Genomic DNA, 19,930 nt, shown 5'->3' with positions numbered 1-19,930 from the left:
CATTTGGGATTATTTGATTTACTCTTGTTAGTCAATAATCTTACCATTCTACATAGAACACACAGAGTCATTTTCCCTACTCAACTGTATTCCTACACCCTTTACTAACCATTTGTTCCCATACTCGCACACACTTCTCATCCTCCAGTGCCCTGAGACTCTCTAATATTTCCACATGCAAATAAGAACACATGGCACTTGCTTTCCTGTGCTGTACAGAGCTTCCCGTTGTTCACAGCATTCTTATGGGCATCATGAATTGAAATTCTTAGTCTAGGAAGGGAGTAGGGGTTTTATCTTAGGATGACAGTGAAAACTCACTCTGCTCACAACCATGGAAACCTGTTCGATCAGTAGAACATTCTTGGGAAACTCTCACCCACGCTAAAACAAAACAAAACAGGCTTACAACACAAAACCATTCTCTTTTGTTTGTTTCTTAAGACAAGGTCTCATTTATGGCAGGCTTGTCTTGTGCATGCTTTGCAGCCAAGGGAAATAACTTTGAGATATAAATCTTCCTGCTTCTACCTCCCCTCCTATGATGGTTTGAAAGAAAATGGCCACCATAAGATCATGAGGAGTGGTGCTATTAGGAGGTGTGGCTTTACTGGTGTAGAGGTCTTGTTGCAGGAAGTGTGTCACTGTGGGGGTGGCCTTTGAGGTCTCCCATGCTCATGGTATGCCCAGTGTCTCAGTTCAGTTCCTGTTGCCTGTGGATCAAGATGAAGAACTCTCAGTTCCTTCTCCAGCACCATGTTTATCTGCCTGCCACCATGCTCCCTGCCATGACAGTAGATAGTGAACTAAAGCTCTGAACTGTCACCCAATTAAATGTTTTCCTTTATAAAAGTTGCCATGATCGTGGTGTCTCTTCACAGCAACAGAAACCCTAACTAGTGTACCTCCAGAGTGTAGAGATTTTAAGTTTGCATCATTATGCCTGGCTAAAGGTTACTCTTTATAAATGTAGTAGTTCCACTAATATTTATTATTTCAGAGATGAGAATAAATCAATGGAAAGGAAGGAACACAGGCTATCAGGAGACCCTAACTTAGGTACTGGTTCAACTTCTGTCACATCAGCAATAATATACTGGACAAATGATTTAGTATCCTCACATCTTAAACAGGGACAGTCTTTAGTCCATTAACCTCATTTTTTTGTTTTATTTTGGAGGGGGTTGGTGAGGGCCTGAGAGCTGTGTGCCTGGTTATATGTTATAGCCCAGTTGGAAAACTGTGAAAGCTAACATCTCTGTGTTTGTTTATTTGTTTTGTGTATATGAATGTTTGTGAACACGTGCTTGCCACAGTGTTCATGGACAACTTGTGGGAGCTGGTTCTCTCTACTCTCCATGCATGTCTCAGGGATCAAGCTAGGTTGTCATGCTCAGCAGTAGTTGTCATTACCTGCTATGCTATTTCTTCAGGCCAAAACTAATCCTTTAATAAGGATTGTGCAAAGAAATTCAGCATCATGGTCTTTCAAATGAGTCATCAGTCGTGCGCCGGTGTGTGGTGTGTGTGGTGTGTGTGTGTGTGTGTGTGTGTGTGTGTGTGTGTAGAATACTTGCCATCTTTTCTGTCTTTTCCCTTAGCATGTTTTTTGTTTTTTGAGACAGGGTTTCTCTGTGCAACATTCATGCCTGTCCTGGAACTCACTTTGTAGACCAGGCTGGCCTCGAACTCACAGAGATCCGCCTGCCTCTGCTTCCCAAGTGCTGAGGTTAAGGGTAGGTGCCATCACTGGCTGGCCATGTTTGTTTGTTTTGAGAGAACTTTGTTATATCCTAAGCTAACCTGAAGCTCATTAAGTAACCCAGGATGGATTTGAACTTGTAGCCTTCCATCTAGACCACTAATTCTCAACCTGTGTGTTCCAATCTCTTTGACAAACCTCTATCTCCAAAAAATGTTTACATTATGATTCATAACAGTAGAAAATTACAGTTATGAAGTAGCAACGAAAATAATTGTATTGCTGGGAGTCACTAACAATGAATAAACTATATTAAAGGGTCGCAGCATTAGGAAGATTGAGGTTCTAGACATTTCTCGAGAAAATCCATTTTTATTGAATAAAAAAGACCACATCCAGCTGACAACACTGTAACTGAGAGATAAGCCAATAGAATTAAAAAGAGAGAAATAAGGGCTGGAGAGATGGCTCAGTGGTTGAAAATCCTTCTTGCTCCTGTAGAGGACCCATGCTCACTTCCCATCATTCACATCGGGGGCTCACAGATATTTATATTTCTAGATCCAGGGGGTCCTATGACCTCTGTGAGGATCCACACAGGTGGCATGCGCGCACACACACACACACATACACACACACACACACACACACACACTGTTTAAAAATAAGAGTTAAAGAAAGCTGGTGTGGTGATTTAAACCATGATCCAGAACTCTGGTAGTAGAGGCAGGAAGTCTGTGAGTTTGAGGCCAGCCTTATTTCCAAAGTGAGAGAGACCCTGTCATTAATTCATAAGTAATAAATGCTTTAAAAAGGACAGAGGCAGGCTAAAAGTAACCATTTAAAATACACAAACACTATCTATGAGTGCATATTTGCGAGATTTCAATTTATATTCACTTGTTTTTCAAATGCTCCTCAGAAGGCTCACATTGGTCTGTTTGGCTTTAAGTCAACGGCTTAGCCAGCTAGAGGGCAAGAAAGCATATAAATTAGCCTCAAAAGCACCACAATGGAACTGACAGCTGCATGGAGTCAATAAAAGCCAAAGACAATGGGACAATCTTATTGAAGTCCTGGAAACAAAACAAGAACAAAAAAAGCAATCTAGGAGTTTCTACCCAGCAGAAATGTCTTTTAAAAATGAAAGCGAATACACCCACACACATGTAGCAAATTGAATTTTGTCAAAAGCACAAAAGCAATTCTATGGGAAAGATTTTGTCAGAGAAAATGCTGCTGGAGCAATTGCACAGGCAGAGGCAGAAGACACGAAGCTCAAATTTCACCTCATATTTTATTAAGAAATTCAAAATGAATCAACTCTTTCAGATTCCACATATAAGTGGTATCATGTGCCATTTGTCTCTCCGTGGGTGGCTCCACTTAAGATGGTACCCTCCAGTCATCCATCACAAATGCCAGTGCTGCTTTCCATTTAGAGGCTGAACACTATTCATCGGCCATGCACACCACCTTCTCTTTATCCATTCATCTGCCGTTTGTTCAATTTACGTTATTGTGCACAGTGCTAGAAGGACCGTAGGAGTATCAATATCTGTCAACATACAGATTTCATTTCCTGAAACTTACCTCACAGAAATAGGATGACGGTTATTTAGGGCAGCGGCTAGAAAGCAAAAAAAGGAGGTTCCTGACAAGTGAGTTCAAGGCACCTATTGTACAGTACGGCGACTATGGTTATGGACAATATGTTGTAGTTTTGAAATATGCTGACAAAAAAGAAAGATGCTGACAGAGCCAGGCATGATGGCGCATGCCACTATGTGATTCTAGTACTTGAGAGACTGAGACAGGAGAACTGCTATAATTTTACAGCATAATGAGATAGCTTGTGAATTCCAGGCCAGCTAGGGCTATATAGCAAGCTACATACTCTGTCTCTTAACAAGGCAAGGGACAGAACACTAAATGTTCTCAGCACAAAAAATTATAACTACGTAAAGGTAATGTGTACCTTAACTGTAGAGATTTGGTTACTCCACAATGCAGAAATGCTTTAGAAAAAACCATGACATAATTTTTCCTCTGATTTTAAAAGACAATTTAAGGTTAAAAAATCATAAAAAGCCTAACAATGAAAACAGAGCATACACATGTCAAATGATTCCACAGCTTGGTTTTCAGAATTTCATCCAGGGGCAATAAGGGAATGAAGAAAAGACAGACACATTCCACGAAAGCCCAGAACTGGTAGACTGAGCTCTCCAATGGCAACGTCACGGCACCCCTCCCCCCAAAGTGCAGCCTGTTTATTTTATGCAGTTGAGCAGGGAGGTGGGTTATTGCACACCATTGCACAAGGACATGGGTTTATTAGGGAGCGTTCTTCAGGCCGTAAACACTGAAGGGTGGGAGAAAGCTACAGTGGACTTTTTCTGTGCACACTGTTAACATCCACACATAGGCCAGAAGAAGGCTTTGCCATCCCTCTGAATCCCACTTGGGGAAGGCTTTTCTACTCCATGGGTCTGAAGTATTGGGGTCTTTGACATGCCCATGCTCATGCCAAACAATACACATTTACTCAGGACCTCACTTACTCCCTACACACGTGCACACACAAATAAAACAAAATAAATATATTCAAATAACAAAATAAAATCAAAACCAAAACCTCAAAATGGATCATAGGGCTGGTGAGATGGCTTAGCAGGTAAAGGTATTTTATGCGATGACCTGAGTTCAATTCCCCACACCTACACAGTGCAAAAGGAGGGCCACAATATGTCCTCTGACCTACACATGTGTGTGATGGCATGTGTGTACCTGCACATACACAATGCAATAAATACATGTCACATATGAACAATAAATACATGCGTTTTTTAAATGCATCATAGGCCAATGCAAAAACAGAAAATCTTTGAGATTCCACAAGCAGGCAGAATGCCAACACAATACCAAATTTATGATAGGACAAAAGAAAACTGGATAAACTGGATCTCATTAAAATAACAACTCCTGTTCTGTTAAAGATCCTTTGAGGAAGAGAAAAGACAAGCCATGGAGTGTCAGAAAGTTATTTACATGTGGCAAAGGACAAAGATGGCATCTAGATCATAGAGTCCTCAAAATGCAACAGCGAAAACCAACAAGAAAAGGAAAAGTAGATATGAAAATCAGTTAGGAAACGGGCAAAGGACATGAACTTCACCCATGAGGGTATACAGACGGCAAATCAGCACATGGGAAGATGTCTGGCATCATCGCTTACATTCAGTTGCTAGTCTGTCATAACAAAATAGCACAGGGTGTGTGAGTTAAACTGCATTAATAACTCTCTCATAATTCTGGTGGCTAGAGGGCCAAGCCCAAGATGGTAGCAATGCTGGCTTCTGAAGCCTCTCTCCCCAGCTTGTAGATGACTGCGTTCTCAATGCTTCTCCATGTCCTTATCCCTCTGTGCACACACACCCCGGTGTCTAACTTACTTTCTTAAAAAATGTAAAGCATTTGTCTTCGTCCTTTGAAATTTTCCTATGAGTATACAATGTACTGATCCTATTCACCCCTCATTTTCCACTCCAGCCCTCACTACTCCCCAGTGCCTACAAACTCTGTGTGTGTGTGAGTGTGTGTGTGTGTGTGAGTGTGTGTGTGAGAAAGAGAGAGTGTATGTGAGTGTGTGTGAGTGTGTGAGTGTGTGTGAGTGTGTGTTTGAGTGTGTGTGTGAGTGTGTGTGAGAGTGTGTGTGAGAAAGAGAGAGTGTATGTGAGTGTGTGAGTGTGTGTGAGTGTGTGTGAGTGTGTGTGTGAGAGTGTGTGTGAGAAAGAGAGAGAGTGTATGTGAGTGTGTGAGAGTGTGTGTGAGTGTGTGTGAGTGTGTGTGAGTGTGTGTGAGTGTGTGTTTGAGTGTGTGAGTGTGTGAGAGTGTGTGTGAGAAAGAGAGATTGTATGTGAGTGTGTGTGAGTGTGTGAGTGTGTGTGAGTGTGTGTTTGAGTGTGTGTGTGAGTGTGTGTGTGAGAGTGTGTGTGTGTCCCACTGAATCCAATTAGTGATGCTCATATGCATGTGGCTGTGTGGCCACCCACTGGGGCATGGACAACCTACTACTGATTCTTCCTCCACAAAGTCATCAACTGGTAATTGCTCCTCAGCTAGGTTGGGGCTTTATGAGCCCCTTTCCTATTCATGCAAGACTTTTTTATCATTTAAATTTGCTTTCAGATAACTTCAGATGTATGTAAAATTGTGCAGGCCTGCCTCTTTTAACGTGAAACCATTTCTTGTTGGGTTAACACACCAAACTAAAGGCCTCCTTTTTAAATTAAATATATTGTTTGACAACTTCATACATGTATATAACATAACTCTTACTCTCCATTCTCTCCTTTCTCCCTCTCACCCCCTTTAAGACTGGGCTCGACAACTGTCATGAACGAGGGCAGGGCTCATGGCACCCTGTCTCTCCCTGGGGGACTACTGGCTTTTGGTGGATACTAGGACAAGGCCTTATTTTTTACTTACTCACCTCTTAAAAAGCTTTGTTTCCAGCCATGCAGTGGTGTAGCAGGCCTTTAATGCCAGCACTCAAGGAGGCAGGTGGATCTCTGTGAGTTCAAGGCCAGCCTGGTCTACAGAGAGAGGCTCCAAAGCTACACAGAGAAACCCTGTCTCAAAAAAACAAAAAAAGGCTTTGTTTCCAAATATGCTCACATTATCACATTATGAGGTAATGGGGATTGGGCTTCAATATATGAAATTGAGGTAGACACAGGATCATCTCATAACAATTAATAATATCACAAATGGTGTTCAATATTGAGCACCAGGACAATATAAATTAAAATCTGCAATGAGATATTACCACATACTAAGACAGCTGTAATTAAAAGACAGAAAACAACAGGTGGTAGCAAGGATGCAGAGAAAGTGGAAACCTAATCCAGTGCTACTGAAAATGTGAAACAGTTCAAGCACGTTAGAGAACAATCTGTCAGTGCCTTAAAATATTCAACACGGAGTTACCATATGCCTCAGCAATTCTATTTCCAGATATATAAATACCTCAAAGAAATGCATAAATATGGGCACAAAAATCCAAACACTAGAATCCTTACAGACACATTATTTATAATACTTCTAAATTGGACAGCCAAGTTTTCATCAAAAGTAGAATGGATGTTTTTTACTATATCTATACAATGAAATATCATAGCACAATAAAAGGGAACTAAGTGTTGGGACACAATAGGAATGCATCCCAGGAGCATAATGACGAGTCAAAGAAGCTAAACACGAAAGAATACATATTTCATCATGGCTGTGAGATTCCATGTACACAATTTTCAAAAACATGGGCAAGAGAACTTTGAGATTTAAGAGATCAGTATTATCTTTATCTCTGGAGAGAAGGGAAAGGGCTAAGGATCAGCAGGGGGCAGGAGGCTCTCTAATATGTCTGAGTAATATGTTCATCCAACATGACTACATCCACTTAACTGGTGCTTTGGGTTCATATAGAAAAATAATCCACATAAAATTTCCAGGGACTGTGACTGGAGTCCTAGTTCTGACACAGGGCAATAGACATGGACTCCCATACCAAACCAAGAATCTATCTCCAATTGACATCTGCTTGCAAAGGAAAATTACGTTTTCTTTAATGGAGACTCAGTGGGTACATTTACCACACTTAAGAATGGGCCCCGTGACCAGCAGTAGATAGACAACACAGACAAACTCAATTGTATTTTTGTAGACTTTTTCTTTCATATTGCTTTGTTTGGGCATGTTTTGTCTTATTGATTTTTTGTGCATATTTTGTATTTTTATATTTTTCGGTGTGTATGTTTCTTGTAATTTTTATCTGGCTTGTTTTTATTTTTGTCTATTTGTTTTCTAAAGAGAGAGAAAGGGCATGGAGCTGGTGTTTGCGTATCTGGGAGGAGTTGTGAGAGGGGAACCATGATCAAAATATATTGTATAAAAATATTTTTTTAAATCCCCAGGGCCAGCTAGATGGTTCATCTCTTGCTGTGAAAGTATGATGTTTTAAGTTTGACCCCACAAACACATGGTGGAAGGAGAGACCCAACTCCTGAAGGTTAGCTGTCTTCTGACATCCATATGACTATTGTGGCATGCGTCCAGTTAAAAAATTTAAATATCCTCAAATTATTTTAAAAAGTTAGGCATGGTAGTGAGGCAGGTGGCATTGAGGGGGTAGATGCAGGAGGATCATGAATCTGAGGAGTTTTCACTACAGGATCCAGAAAATTCCCATCACTTCCTGAAACTTTCCTATGTTGATTCTTTGTGGTCACATCTACCCGTGCCCTGAAAGCTGGGGCAGCCGTTGGTTTTTTCTTCATCACTATATCTTTGGCTTTTCAAGAATGTCTCTCTAATCTTTGTTATTTTAAAGTAGTGTAATATGTAAAGAAAGACAGTTGAGCAGTACTGAGAATCAAAACGAGAATTTACATCAAGAAAGCAAATAGGACACACCTCACAGGCAGACAGACCTGCTCCTCACTGAAGTATATATCAAAGGAGGGTAGAGTAACCCCTTCCCTATAGAATTCTCCATTCATTCATTTTTATGGTGCTGAAGAATAGAAAACAGGGCAGTGTACAGACATAAACCTGAAATTTTATGTCAGTTCTTTATCTTCCATTTATTCTATTTGTTTTTGACAAGGTCTGTTTGTGTGGCCCTGGCTGGCCTGAAACTCAGTCTGTAGAGCAGGCTGGCCTCAAACTCACAGAGATCCACCTGCCTCTGCCTCCCTAGTGCTGGGATTAAAGACCTGCACCACCACTCATTTTATGGCCAGTTGATTTTAACAAAGTTGACCAGATCAGAAAATCTTTTCAATAAATTAGGACAATTGAATATCTACTAGCAAGAGAATGAAAATAAAATATTCATTCAAAGCAAATAAAATCACCTCAAAATGGATTAAAGGTTATAAAACTCTATGAAATTGTCACAAGCAGTTTACTGACTATGAATCCAAAAGAACAGGCAACAACAAAAACCATAGGATTGTATCATCCAATTAAAAGAGCTGATATAGTTGAGGAAACAGCCACGAGGGTGAGGAAACAACCCACAGATTAGGAGAAAGCACTTGCAATCTATTCATCTGCTAAAGAGCCAATACTCACAACATGTAAGAAGTAAGCTCATTGGCAAGGAGACCTGTTTACAGTGGTTGCCTTCATCTAGTTCACTTGCTCTCACAACACACTTTATAAACAACAGGCCTGGAGACTGGGAAAGTCAAACCCCAAGAGGCAAGCTACATCAGTGTTTGCTGAGGGCTTTCTTTCTGTGTTGGGAATTATGTTTCGATATGTGAATTTGGTAAGGAGAGACACAGACATTCCGACCATAGCAATGGACAAAGCCTTGATGTGATATTTCTAAAATAAGATAAATAATGGACACATGTACTGTTCAAAAACAAAAACAAACAACCCCAACAACCCAGCATTAATAACTACTCAGAAAACACAAATTGTAAGCACCCTGAGATATTTCTTCCACCTGTTAGAATGACTGTTATCAAAAAGACTAAAGATAAGCACAGACAGTGACGTGGAGAAACAGGACCGTTGTACACTGCTGGTGGGAATTCAAATCATGCAGTCACTGTGGCCAACATGGAGACACCTCAGAGACCTGGAAAGAGAAGTACTGTACCATATACTCAGCAATCTCACTACTTAGGGAAAACGAAATCAGTATGTCAAAGACTCTTGCAATCTTGTGTACTATGCAGCACTACTTGCAACAGTAAAAACATAGAACAAACTTTTGTGTGTCAAACTGATGAATGGATAAAGAAAATCTCTCTCACACACACCTTTTCTTCAAAAAGAAGAAAATGCTGGATTGGTGACAACATGGGTGAACCCAGGGACACTATGCTAAATGAAATAAGGCAGGTACAGAAAGGCAAATAACATAACGGTATATGCACATTTTAAAAGTCAAACTCGAAGAAGCTGATATAAGAATGGTTAATATTTTTCTTCAAGGCTTGTGAAGTTGCAAAAGAGATCGTAAATAAATTTATGGGTGCCAATTTCAGTCTTGCTATATTCCATTGTTCGTGCTTTATAAACAGTGGTCAGGCAAAAGGCCCATCTTTAATCACTTTCAGTGAAGAGGAACAATGGATAACCTGTGGCCTCTGACTGCCAGTGTAAATAAGGGAGTCAAAGATAACTGCAACTTTTATTGTAATCATGTAAGGAGATTCCTCCATGGTAAACAAGGAAATGAAATGGTCTCACTAGTTAAAATCAGATGCTTAGTATACCTGTAATCATGAACTAGGGACTCAGAAACTCTATAAATTATAAATCCATAATATGTTCCTGGGGTCATATTATAGGTGGGAAAAACAAGATTATTTTTTATAACCTATGTATATCACATCTCAATTAATTTTCTCTTTCTTACTCTTTTAGGATGCATGAGAAAATAAGATACTTTTCATAAACTATAATATTAAAAATGAAATGAATTAAAAATTCAAACACATGTAATGGAAATTAAAAAAAATCATTGTTCACTGGAATTTCAGGGCGCCCTGGGAAAAGTGATTGCAGGGCTAGTAGGATTCCCCACTCAAAGGACTTAAGGGAGCGAGGGAGTCTGTTGTGCTACTCAAAATGCTTCCTATCAAAGGGAAAATCATATATGCACAGGACAAGCTTTTAGGGAACGTATGATCTTCAGGGGATCAAGTTCAAGATAAAAATGGAGAAGGGTGAGATGGAAGATGTTCATGTGTTCCTTGATGTGATCTTCTATGACCTAACAAATCGTGAGGGGAAAATCATATTCTTTTTGTGGTTTAATTTCTATTAGAAGGTGGTGAGGTGGTAGAGGTACAGTCTCAGCGGCAGTGGTGGCTAGTTTTATATCAATTGTTATAAGCTGGAGTCATCGCAGAGGAGGCAATTTCAATTAAGAAAATGCCTACATAAGATTGGGTTGTAGGAAAGCCTGCAGGGCATTTTAATTAGTGTTTGATGTGGGAGGGCCCATCTCATTGTGGAATCTCCAGGGTGAGCAAGTCCTGAGCAGCACCCTCTGTGGCCTCTGCATCAGCTCCTGCCTCCCGGTTCATGCCCTGTTTGAGCTCCTGTTCTGACTTCCTTAACTAAGACAGAAGTCTCATAAAGTCCGAGAACATTTAGAAGCAGTGAATGATCCCGAGAAACATGAGAACACAGACAGAATCACTTGACCAATTCTGGGTTTCCTGTGGATCTAGAATTGAGGCTCAAGAAAAATATGCTTTTTCACTAAAGGAGGAATGTCTTCATGGCTTAGTGTTCAACTCTATGCCCATTCTCTGATAATTTGAACAATAAACACACTTGAAACGGAGAGATGGCTTGTTGGGTCTAAAAAGGACCAGACACCAGGCTTAGTGGAATTTTCTGAGCCTGGCCAGAGTTTGACTACCTGTCTCAGCAAAACTGCCGCTGCCCAGCTACTGCTAATGTGGTGGAATATTATTGGCCCTTACTCCTCACCCCATCCTGAGGTCCCCACCCTCTTTCTCAACCCTATACAAGCGAATGCCTGTTACAATGAAGTGAGACTCTGCTGCATCAGGTCTTCACAATTCAGTGTGGTTCTCTCTGGTGACTAGGAGGGGAGATCTGGGTGGTCAACACTCACCATCTCTCTCAGTCTTGGGAAATGACTGGCTGGACTGGCCCTTCCCACAGCCCTGACTGCTGGAGGACCCGGCAGAGTGGTGCCCAATGTGGGGCCGCCCCGTGTGAGGAATTCATCCCTTTCGGGAGTACGCTGATGGGACAGTCTGTCTTTGGTGTGTGTACTCCCATAAATTATTGGGCAGTCTTTATTTAAACCAAACCCCAGTCCCTTATGCCAGCCTAAGCCTTTGTATCCATCCCTGGACCGTTTAGGGAGTGCCCCCTGGCCTGCTGGGGAACCACGCCCCCTAGGTCCTCCCACTACTCCCTTTCAAATTCCCGGGTTCACAGACATACGTGCAGGCAAAACACCCATACACGAAATAAAATGACAAAAAAATCTGTTTAAAAACCAGATAAATTATAACAAACTTCAGAACACTGGAAAAATCACGATCTTAAAAAGCAAGAAGATGGAGGCATGGCTCGGTGGTTGAGAGCACCTGCTACTCTTCCAGAGGGCCCAAGTTCAGTTCCCAGCATCCACATGGTGGCTCACAAACTTCTGTAACTCCAGTTCCAGGGGATCCAACACCCTCTCTGGCCTCAGTGGGCACCAGACATGAATGTGGTACATATACACAGGCAAAGATTCATGCACATAAAATAAAACGAAACACATCTTTTAATATTTTCTTAAAAGCAGGAATCAGAGGACTCAGCAATTAAGAGCACTTTTGCTCTTGCAGGGGAATGGAGTTGGTCTCCCAGTACCGTTGTGAGATGGCTCACAACTACCACATAACTCCTGCTTCAGGGAATATTATGTCTTCTTCTGGACTCCAATGATACCTGCGCTCATGTGTACATACCCACCTCACACGTTCGCACAAATTTAAAAAAGATCTCAAAATTAGTCACAAGAAAAGGTGCTTCCCGCAAAGGGAGATGAGCAGAGTTTGGAAGTCCATTGATGGATGCGATGGTTGGAAAAATGTAGTTCTAGTGACAGAAATAGAAACTGCAACATAATGTGAGCTTAACAATAAAATGGGCTTCCTCTGATGATGGATTTTATGCCTAGCAATGAAGTTACTGGAATAATTTGCCTTGCCTTTAGAGATTCAGTACTACAAGCATCAATGTCACCTGTCCCTCTACTTCACGCCCCCAGATTATAGCTGATAAAAAACAAACCAAAGACAAATGAAACTCATTGAAATACTAATGAGATCTGCTTGAAAATGGGTAGGAGTGAAGTGTAGGCATTTAAAGTCATTTTAAGCCTTACTTCAGTATCTGAGTGCTTATAGCAAGACCTATGTCATCAGACATGCAGTATTCCCTGCTTTCCTATGGCTTGCTGTACATTCAAACAGTCTAGGAACAAATATCTAATTAACTGTTCCTTAGTTACGATTCTAAGGGACAGAGAACCTGGGAAAGTAATCATCTGGTGATTTATAAGGTTGATAAAGAACTTATCAGTTAGTTGCTGGCTAGGGGTGTGAGAAAATATGTAAGTGGATGACATGTTTTTAGGGTGAAGGAAGTAGTCTGTATCTTGATGTTATAAAAATACATGTGTTAAGATTCATTGATGCATATACCAGAAAAATTTGTTTACGGTATGATCAGAGGAAACCAAACCCATCTCACCACAATGATAGCCTTGACTAGTTGTATGAGGACTGCAGGAGCCACCCATTTTCTCCATCTCTTTTAGGTATCTATTTACACACAATAATCAATTTCCTTTAATAGTCCCTCCTCCCACTGTTTTATATCAATTGACATTAACTTTATAATTTCTTTCACACATTCTAGGACATTCTAGGAAAATCAAGGTCGGATTGAGAATGAATAAAGAGGAGCGATCATCAGCCATGGATAGATGGAAGTAACTGATAGAGACTTGGGTGTTCCTTTAGGAGAGATTAGTGTTCTTCTGTTCATAGGTGTATATGATGATGGGCACAGCAGTAGCTGCTGCTATTACTCGTTATTTACAAGTATTAGAACAGTGTGCTGCACAGTGAAAGTAGTGTATAGCATAATGACATGGTTCAGCACTGGTGGCATATAGATTCAGAGACACTAGGGGGCACCTCTCCTTATCTTTGCCTGCTGGTCTTCATGCTTTTATGCAATCCTTCCCCCTGAGCATAGGCAGAACTTGTTTCTAATCAAACGCACATGGCAAAGGCAGGGGTACAGCTATTGGGGTTATGTCATATGTAAGATACTCTTCCTGGCAGACTCATTCTAGAGGTTCTCTTTTCTGACATGAAGAAGAAGCCATGCTGGAAAAGCTGGAGAGGCAAGGCCTATAGATGCTATAGGTAACTGCTAGGGACTGTGTGAGGACTTCAGGAGCTGAGGGTGGCCACTTACAAGAGGCTGTGCTTTCAGACCTAGATATAAAGCCCGCAGTGAATTTGGAAGTAGATTTTTCCCCTGTTGAGCCTTTACCTGAGAACCTTGATCAGACCTTGCTTAGTCACAGCCTTGTACTCCAACCCAGAGGACCTGGCTAGGCTGAGCCCCCAGTTGTGACATACTAAAAGGATGAGTTAATGTGCATTGCACTAAATAATTATGCAGCAACAGAAAGGGAAAAAACCTCACACAATTCTCAATATCCATTCCAGTCTATTAGAGTGTTTCCTGTACTTCAGAAGCTAAAAGGACATTTCCCACATTCCTGTACAATTATGAGTGCAGACTTCTGAGACTTGGCTGGCAGAGGCAAGGTGGACCCTGTGCTTCGGACAGCTCTGCTGCTGAAGATGATTGTGAAGATGTTTGGCTGCCCTACCGCAATTTAGTCATGAGTGCATGGGAGCAGAGGGGCAAGGAGCTCGGCATCTGTCTGCAGATGGATCATGGTTCTGGAGGTAGCAGGAGTAGTGATGTCCTTTCATTTTGGCAGTTTCCTAATCATAGAAAAATTAGCAGTGTTCCTGGTAGCCTGGGAGTGGTGTGGACTTGGATCTTGTTTTTCAAAGTTCAACTAAGTTGGTCCTTCTAATGATGATACAAGTCGCTTAACATCCAGTAATAAAGTCTCCTGCCTAAACTAATTGAGAATGAATTCTGTGTTTCTTGCAACGAGACTCTAAACTAATGTAGAAATGGCACCCTCAAATGGTGTGTAGAATGCATAATAAATGACATTCACCTTTTAATAAACATTTTAATATTTAATATAATAGATTTTAATACTTATTACAAAGACAAAGTCACTTTATAACATTTAATGCAAAAGTCATAATACACTAGTTCAGTTTGACACAACGAAATATTTTGAATATTAGGAACAACTCATTTGCTTAACAAGGCAGCAACTATAAAACTATAATGTGTTTAGCTTTTTCTCTTGCAGACTCAGAAAATACACTGTTTTGTTAACCTTCATTTATAATCTTTTGAAATTCAAAAATCTCCGCGAGTATTTATCTTTAGACAAGGCTAAAATACCATATTCAGTAATCTTCACAATTCTGACTTCAAAATAATATCAAAAATTAACAACATATTCTTTAAGAAAGGATTTCTTGTAAATATAACTGACAAAATATTCAATCAAGTGTGTGTAACAGTGCCTTTGTATATAAGCACGGACCATATGTTTTTCTAGAGCTATTGTCATATAATTTAACAATGGTTACATTATAGCAGATGTGATGGTTTGCATATAAACTATTAACTAAGATTGAAAATTGGGACATACATTAGCAAACCATTTCGGAGTCACAGCAGAAAGACTTGGTTCTAAATGATCCCTTTAAAGTAGTCATTTCCTTGAAAAGACAGTGTAATCAAATCTTAAAGATGCTACCAGTATTTGGCCAAACCTAACTCAGAAATTTTCGAAGACTCAACTTGAAAACTGTTTAACTTCATTGAAAAGATTGTATGCTACATCACACAGCCCTCCCTCTGTGTTAGGTTTTAGTCACAGCACATCCTTGCCAAAGACTGACCACACCAATTCCTTCCCAGAAAGGGAAACTTCTTTGGTCACCATTAAGGAGTTCTGCCTTTCTTTTTCTCTTCCTTCCTTCCTTCCTTTCTTTTTTTTGCTTCTATCCAAGCCAGAGGGCTTGAAATCAAAGTCTAGTGTGAAGACAGAAGCTCCTCAGGGTGATCCCTGCCCCATTTCCTAAGTCAATTGCTTAATAAATTCCTCTTGTTGGAAATGGCAGAAGACAGGGCAGGTTCACATGGTTTGATTGTTTTTTTAAAGTGCTATCGAAGTCCACACATATTTAAATGGACTGTCATATAATATCTGACCTAGAAGAAGCATAAAGTAAGTAAAAATTACTCACCGACGTCAGAGAGTCACACCTTTTAAGTAGATGCTGGCAGTTACACATAGTACCTTAGTAAGTATATGTGCACTATACTTCATGTGCTTGCCAGACTAATAGGGCAATTCACTCTTAGTGTAACTGTTTCACACTACCTACTATAAATTAAACTACAACTGGTGAAAATCCAGAATAAAAAGCTGGGACACAAGCAATCACAAGGCATTCTGAGACAAATGCACAAACAACAGCGCTCTAAAGAACTTTTAGATATATCTCAGTGTAAACGAAAGAGCTATCTAGTCAAATCAACTGTTTCTTAACCTTTTTCAAAATGCTGGCTTCATTTTATTGAAGTCTAAATCCAGTGATGTTTTTCTTTATCTCAGCTCAGAATTTAGACTTCTTGATTTATGTTTACCAGTAACAGAGTTAGTAGTGTGAACCAGAAAATTCTGAATCCCTCAAGAACAGAGAATGCAGAAGTTGCTTTTAAAAAAACATGTATTACTATGTTGAATAAACATAACTTGGAAATCAAGGCTCTAAATGGGTAATTTCCTAGATAATTAAAGCTACAGTTCTAAAGACCAGTTTTCTAAAGTGCTTTTACAGGACTGGGGTAATTTGAAAACAAAGTTTACCAGTATGCCATAACAGTATTACTAATAAACACATCACCACCTTTTGACAAAGTAGTAATCTAATGGAAACAGCAGCACAAATTTGTAACTGACTCACTAAAGTGATATGGTGGTGCCCTCTGGTGGTTCCACTGAGCATGTGACCCTGATGCTGCATATCTTGTGACACAAAGTAGGAGAATTTTTTTAAAACTACAATTAACACAAAGGAATGAACATTGTGTTTCTGAGTATCTTTTTCTTTTTTGCTTTCAAGCACATAGGTAATGCAATATGTCCCTGAGAAGAATTCCCAGGAATCAGGCTGATAGTACAGGAATCTTGGTAAACTTGACGATGGCAGAGATTTACACCTTGGTTCTAGACCTTAACTGAGAGCTTTTTGCATTCTCTAGCTTGGCTTTTAAGTCTAAGGGTCTCTCAAAAAACCTCACCAAGGCTGGTTCATTTAACAGGGAAGCAAGAATCTGCTCAAATGCAAAAGACCACTGGTGTTCTTCCCTGGGAGAGGAAGGACCTTTCTCCACATTGCTGTCTGCATCCCCCTCACGGGGGCCAGAATCACAGGCCATGCCAGAGAACTCTTTGGCTGATGATGTCGGGCTGTGGAGTTTCCTTCCAACTTCTTCCATCCTGAGCAAAAGGTTGGTGACAATAGCAATGGCTTGATATAGTGACTCTTCTTCAGGGTCCTCATGAAATAAATTATACAGGGTCTTTGAAAACTGAATAAATTGTGACTAGAAGACACAAGTTGGAAATTTAACATGAGACTTAGTGAATATAAATGGAACTTAGAAGTGGATAGAATTCTGAATGAAATTTATAATACATAAATGTCACCATAGAACTGAAGACTGATTCCATGATATATCTTTGCTCTAGGGAGGTAAGTATGCACCATGGAAAAACATTTCATTTAAGCCCTTTCACACACTGCCAAACTGAACAACAGCATATCCACACTAATTCTTGGCAGTTGGCTTACTAGGATTATTTGCTGTTGGGTGACATTTTACACAAAGTTCCATATTTTCTTCTATGTAATTCTCATCAATCAATTTTAAGAAAAGGATTAAGGACTTCCATTTGCTATCAAAGGGCTACAGTGGACACTCAGGTAAGATGATTTAGGGAAGAATGACTTTTGGGACATATCTAGTAGTGCAAGAACTCTAAGAAATTCCTTTGGATGTGCTTGTTTTTAAAGGCAGATACAGGGCCAAAATTAAGAGAATCTAAGTTTACTAACTGACTCCAGATAATTCTGAATATTACTAGAAAATTAAAGCTATTCAAATCCAGGAGTTAGTTCTCCAAATCAGTAGTTCAACCTTACAAGTTTGTATGTACAGAAAATAAGTACAAATAATATGCCTCATAAGATATATTATACAATGATTTACCCTTCCTTTTGCAGTACTGTTCATGTATCATGAATTTAGAAAAAGTATTCCAAGTTGGCTTATTTTATAAAGCATTTATTTAACTATCAAACTGGAAAGTCCATTAGGACTCTTTAAGCTATTGATAGTTTCGTTTTGGTAAAGTTCCAGGGAACTTCAGTATCTGCACTAAGTCACCTTTCTTTTAAGACTATAAAAGCATATGGGCAATGTGTAGAAGGAGATCAATTTAAATAATGCCTGCATCACCTATACAGCATCAAATACAAGATAATCGGGAATTAAAGTGAAATCTATTGTAGTAATTTCTTAGTAGCTAGCAACAGATTTGACATTTGGTAGGCACTAACTAAATATCTATTTGATACATGTATGGTTTTAATGCTGAAATATGTCATATATACAAATTTTTCTATAGAAACACTAAATGCATTTAAGTGTTTAAGGTATAAAATAATTCAAAAAAATTGTTCACCTCTTTCATGATAACCTGAATCTTATAAAGATGATAACCTGCAGATTATTTAACTATTTTCGTAATAGTATGTAAGTTCTTTTCTTTTCCTTTTCTTTTGTGGTATCAGTAAATGAACCATGGGCTTCATACCTCACATTAATACAAAACAATTTAAGCATTTTCACCTAGAAAATTCTATACCTGATTCATTCTTGGTAAATCTTTAATGTTTTCTTCTTTTTTAAGAAGCTCATCTTGCCATTGACTTAAATAAGCTTGAATGTCAATTTTTCCTTTGCCTGAATGAAAGAAATAAAGATTTTTTAGAATGAACAACTCATAATATATCCCCAAATCTCAAAAAGAATAACTGAATTTGAAAGATATTTCTCTGAGGTAAAAGAGTCCATCTCTTTAGTCCAGGACATGATCTGAATTTAGCTTTGATCTCACTCACTGGCTTTCAGAACATATTCTCCACTTCCACTTAGACCAAATCTTTTACTTTGGAAAACTTGGGAGAACAGCAAAAATACAGAAAAAGGGGAAAATGATGTATTTAGATTAAAACAGCACATTTTGATCCAACAATAAATGCCATGTAGTCATACTCATATATCCTACTTTCTAAATTAAATTATTCATATGCATATATGAAAGTGGTCAATGGTGGCTCCTTTTCAAAAATTGAAAACACTACTATTGATTCATTTGTTTAAAGGGTTCAGTCAAGATGATAGTTGTGTGATCTTGAAATTCTTATTTAAATTTTCATGTACACTGGGTAAAATACTGAAGGAGTTAATTTTATTTTTTTGAGAAAGGGTTTCTGTGTATAGCTTTGTAGACCAGGCTGGCCTCAAACTCACAGAGATTTGGCTGCCTCAGTCTCATGAGTGCTGTGATTAAAGGCGTGTGTCACCACCGCCTGGCCATGCTCCATTCTTTTTTCCCCCATTTTTTAAAAATTTAAATTAGAAACAAGCTTCTTGCCGGGCTTTGGTGGCACACGCCTTTAATCCCAGCACTCAGGAGGTAGAGGCAGGCAAATCTCTGTGAGTTTGAGGCCCGTCTGGTTTACAGAGTGAGATCCAGGACAGCCTCCAAAACAATACAGAGAAACTCTGTCTCGAAAAACCAAAAATACCCCAAAGAAACAATCTTCTTTTACATGTCAATTCCAGTTCCCTCTATCTCCCCTCCTCCCCTGCCCCCCAATGACCCCCTATACAATCCCCTTTCTGCTCCCCAGGGAAGGTGAGGCCTTCCATGGGAGATATTCAAAGTCTATCATATCATTTGGAGCAGGGCCTAAGCTGTTCCCTAGGCTAAGAGAGTCTCCCTCTATGTGGAGTGGGCTCCCAAAGTCCATTCATGTACTAGGGATAAATACTGATCCACTACCAGAGGCCCCATAGATTAACCATGCCTCCAAAAAGATATCAATGTTCAGGGGGTCTGGATCAGTCCTATGCTGGTTTTTGAGCTGTCAATCTGGGATCCATGAGCTCCCACTTGCTCAGGTCAGCTGTTTCTGTGGGTTTCTCCAGCCTGGTCTTGACCCCTTTGCTCATCATTCCTCCCTCTCTGCAACTGGATTATTCTTTTATGCTGCATTTGTTTAACTCTGTGAAGCTGTGTTACTTTACCTGTCTAAAACAACTGATTGAACTAATAAAGAGCTGAATGTCCAATAGCTAGGCAGGAGAAAGGATAGGCAGAGCTGTCAGGCAGAGAGAATAAATAGGAGG

General features: G+C 39.7%; 1 protein-coding gene across 1 annotated transcript in view; it reads right to left on the bottom strand.

Annotated features, from left to right (window-relative positions):
- Window positions 1-14,544: 14,544 nt before the first annotated feature.
- The window catches only part of Tbc1d8b (TBC1 domain family member 8B), a 65,855-nt gene continuing 60,469 nt past the window's right edge, over window positions 14,545-19,930 (bottom strand). The window contains exons 20-21 of the mRNA XM_005076699.4: window positions 18,381-18,478; window positions 14,545-17,056 (exon numbers count right to left, since the gene is read on the bottom strand). Of these exons, the coding sequence (XP_005076756.1) occupies window positions 16,664-17,056; window positions 18,381-18,478 (491 nt within the window). The 3' untranslated portion in view covers window positions 14,545-16,663. The remainder of the gene's footprint in view (window positions 17,057-18,380; window positions 18,479-19,930) is intronic.

Source organism: Mesocricetus auratus, unplaced genomic scaffold, assembly GCF_017639785.1.
Source record: "Mesocricetus auratus isolate SY011 unplaced genomic scaffold, BCM_Maur_2.0 Super-Scaffold_100003, whole genome shotgun sequence".
Lineage (NCBI taxonomy): Eukaryota > Metazoa > Chordata > Mammalia > Rodentia > Cricetidae > Mesocricetus > Mesocricetus auratus.
This window is presented reverse-complemented; position numbering and strand designations above follow the sequence as displayed.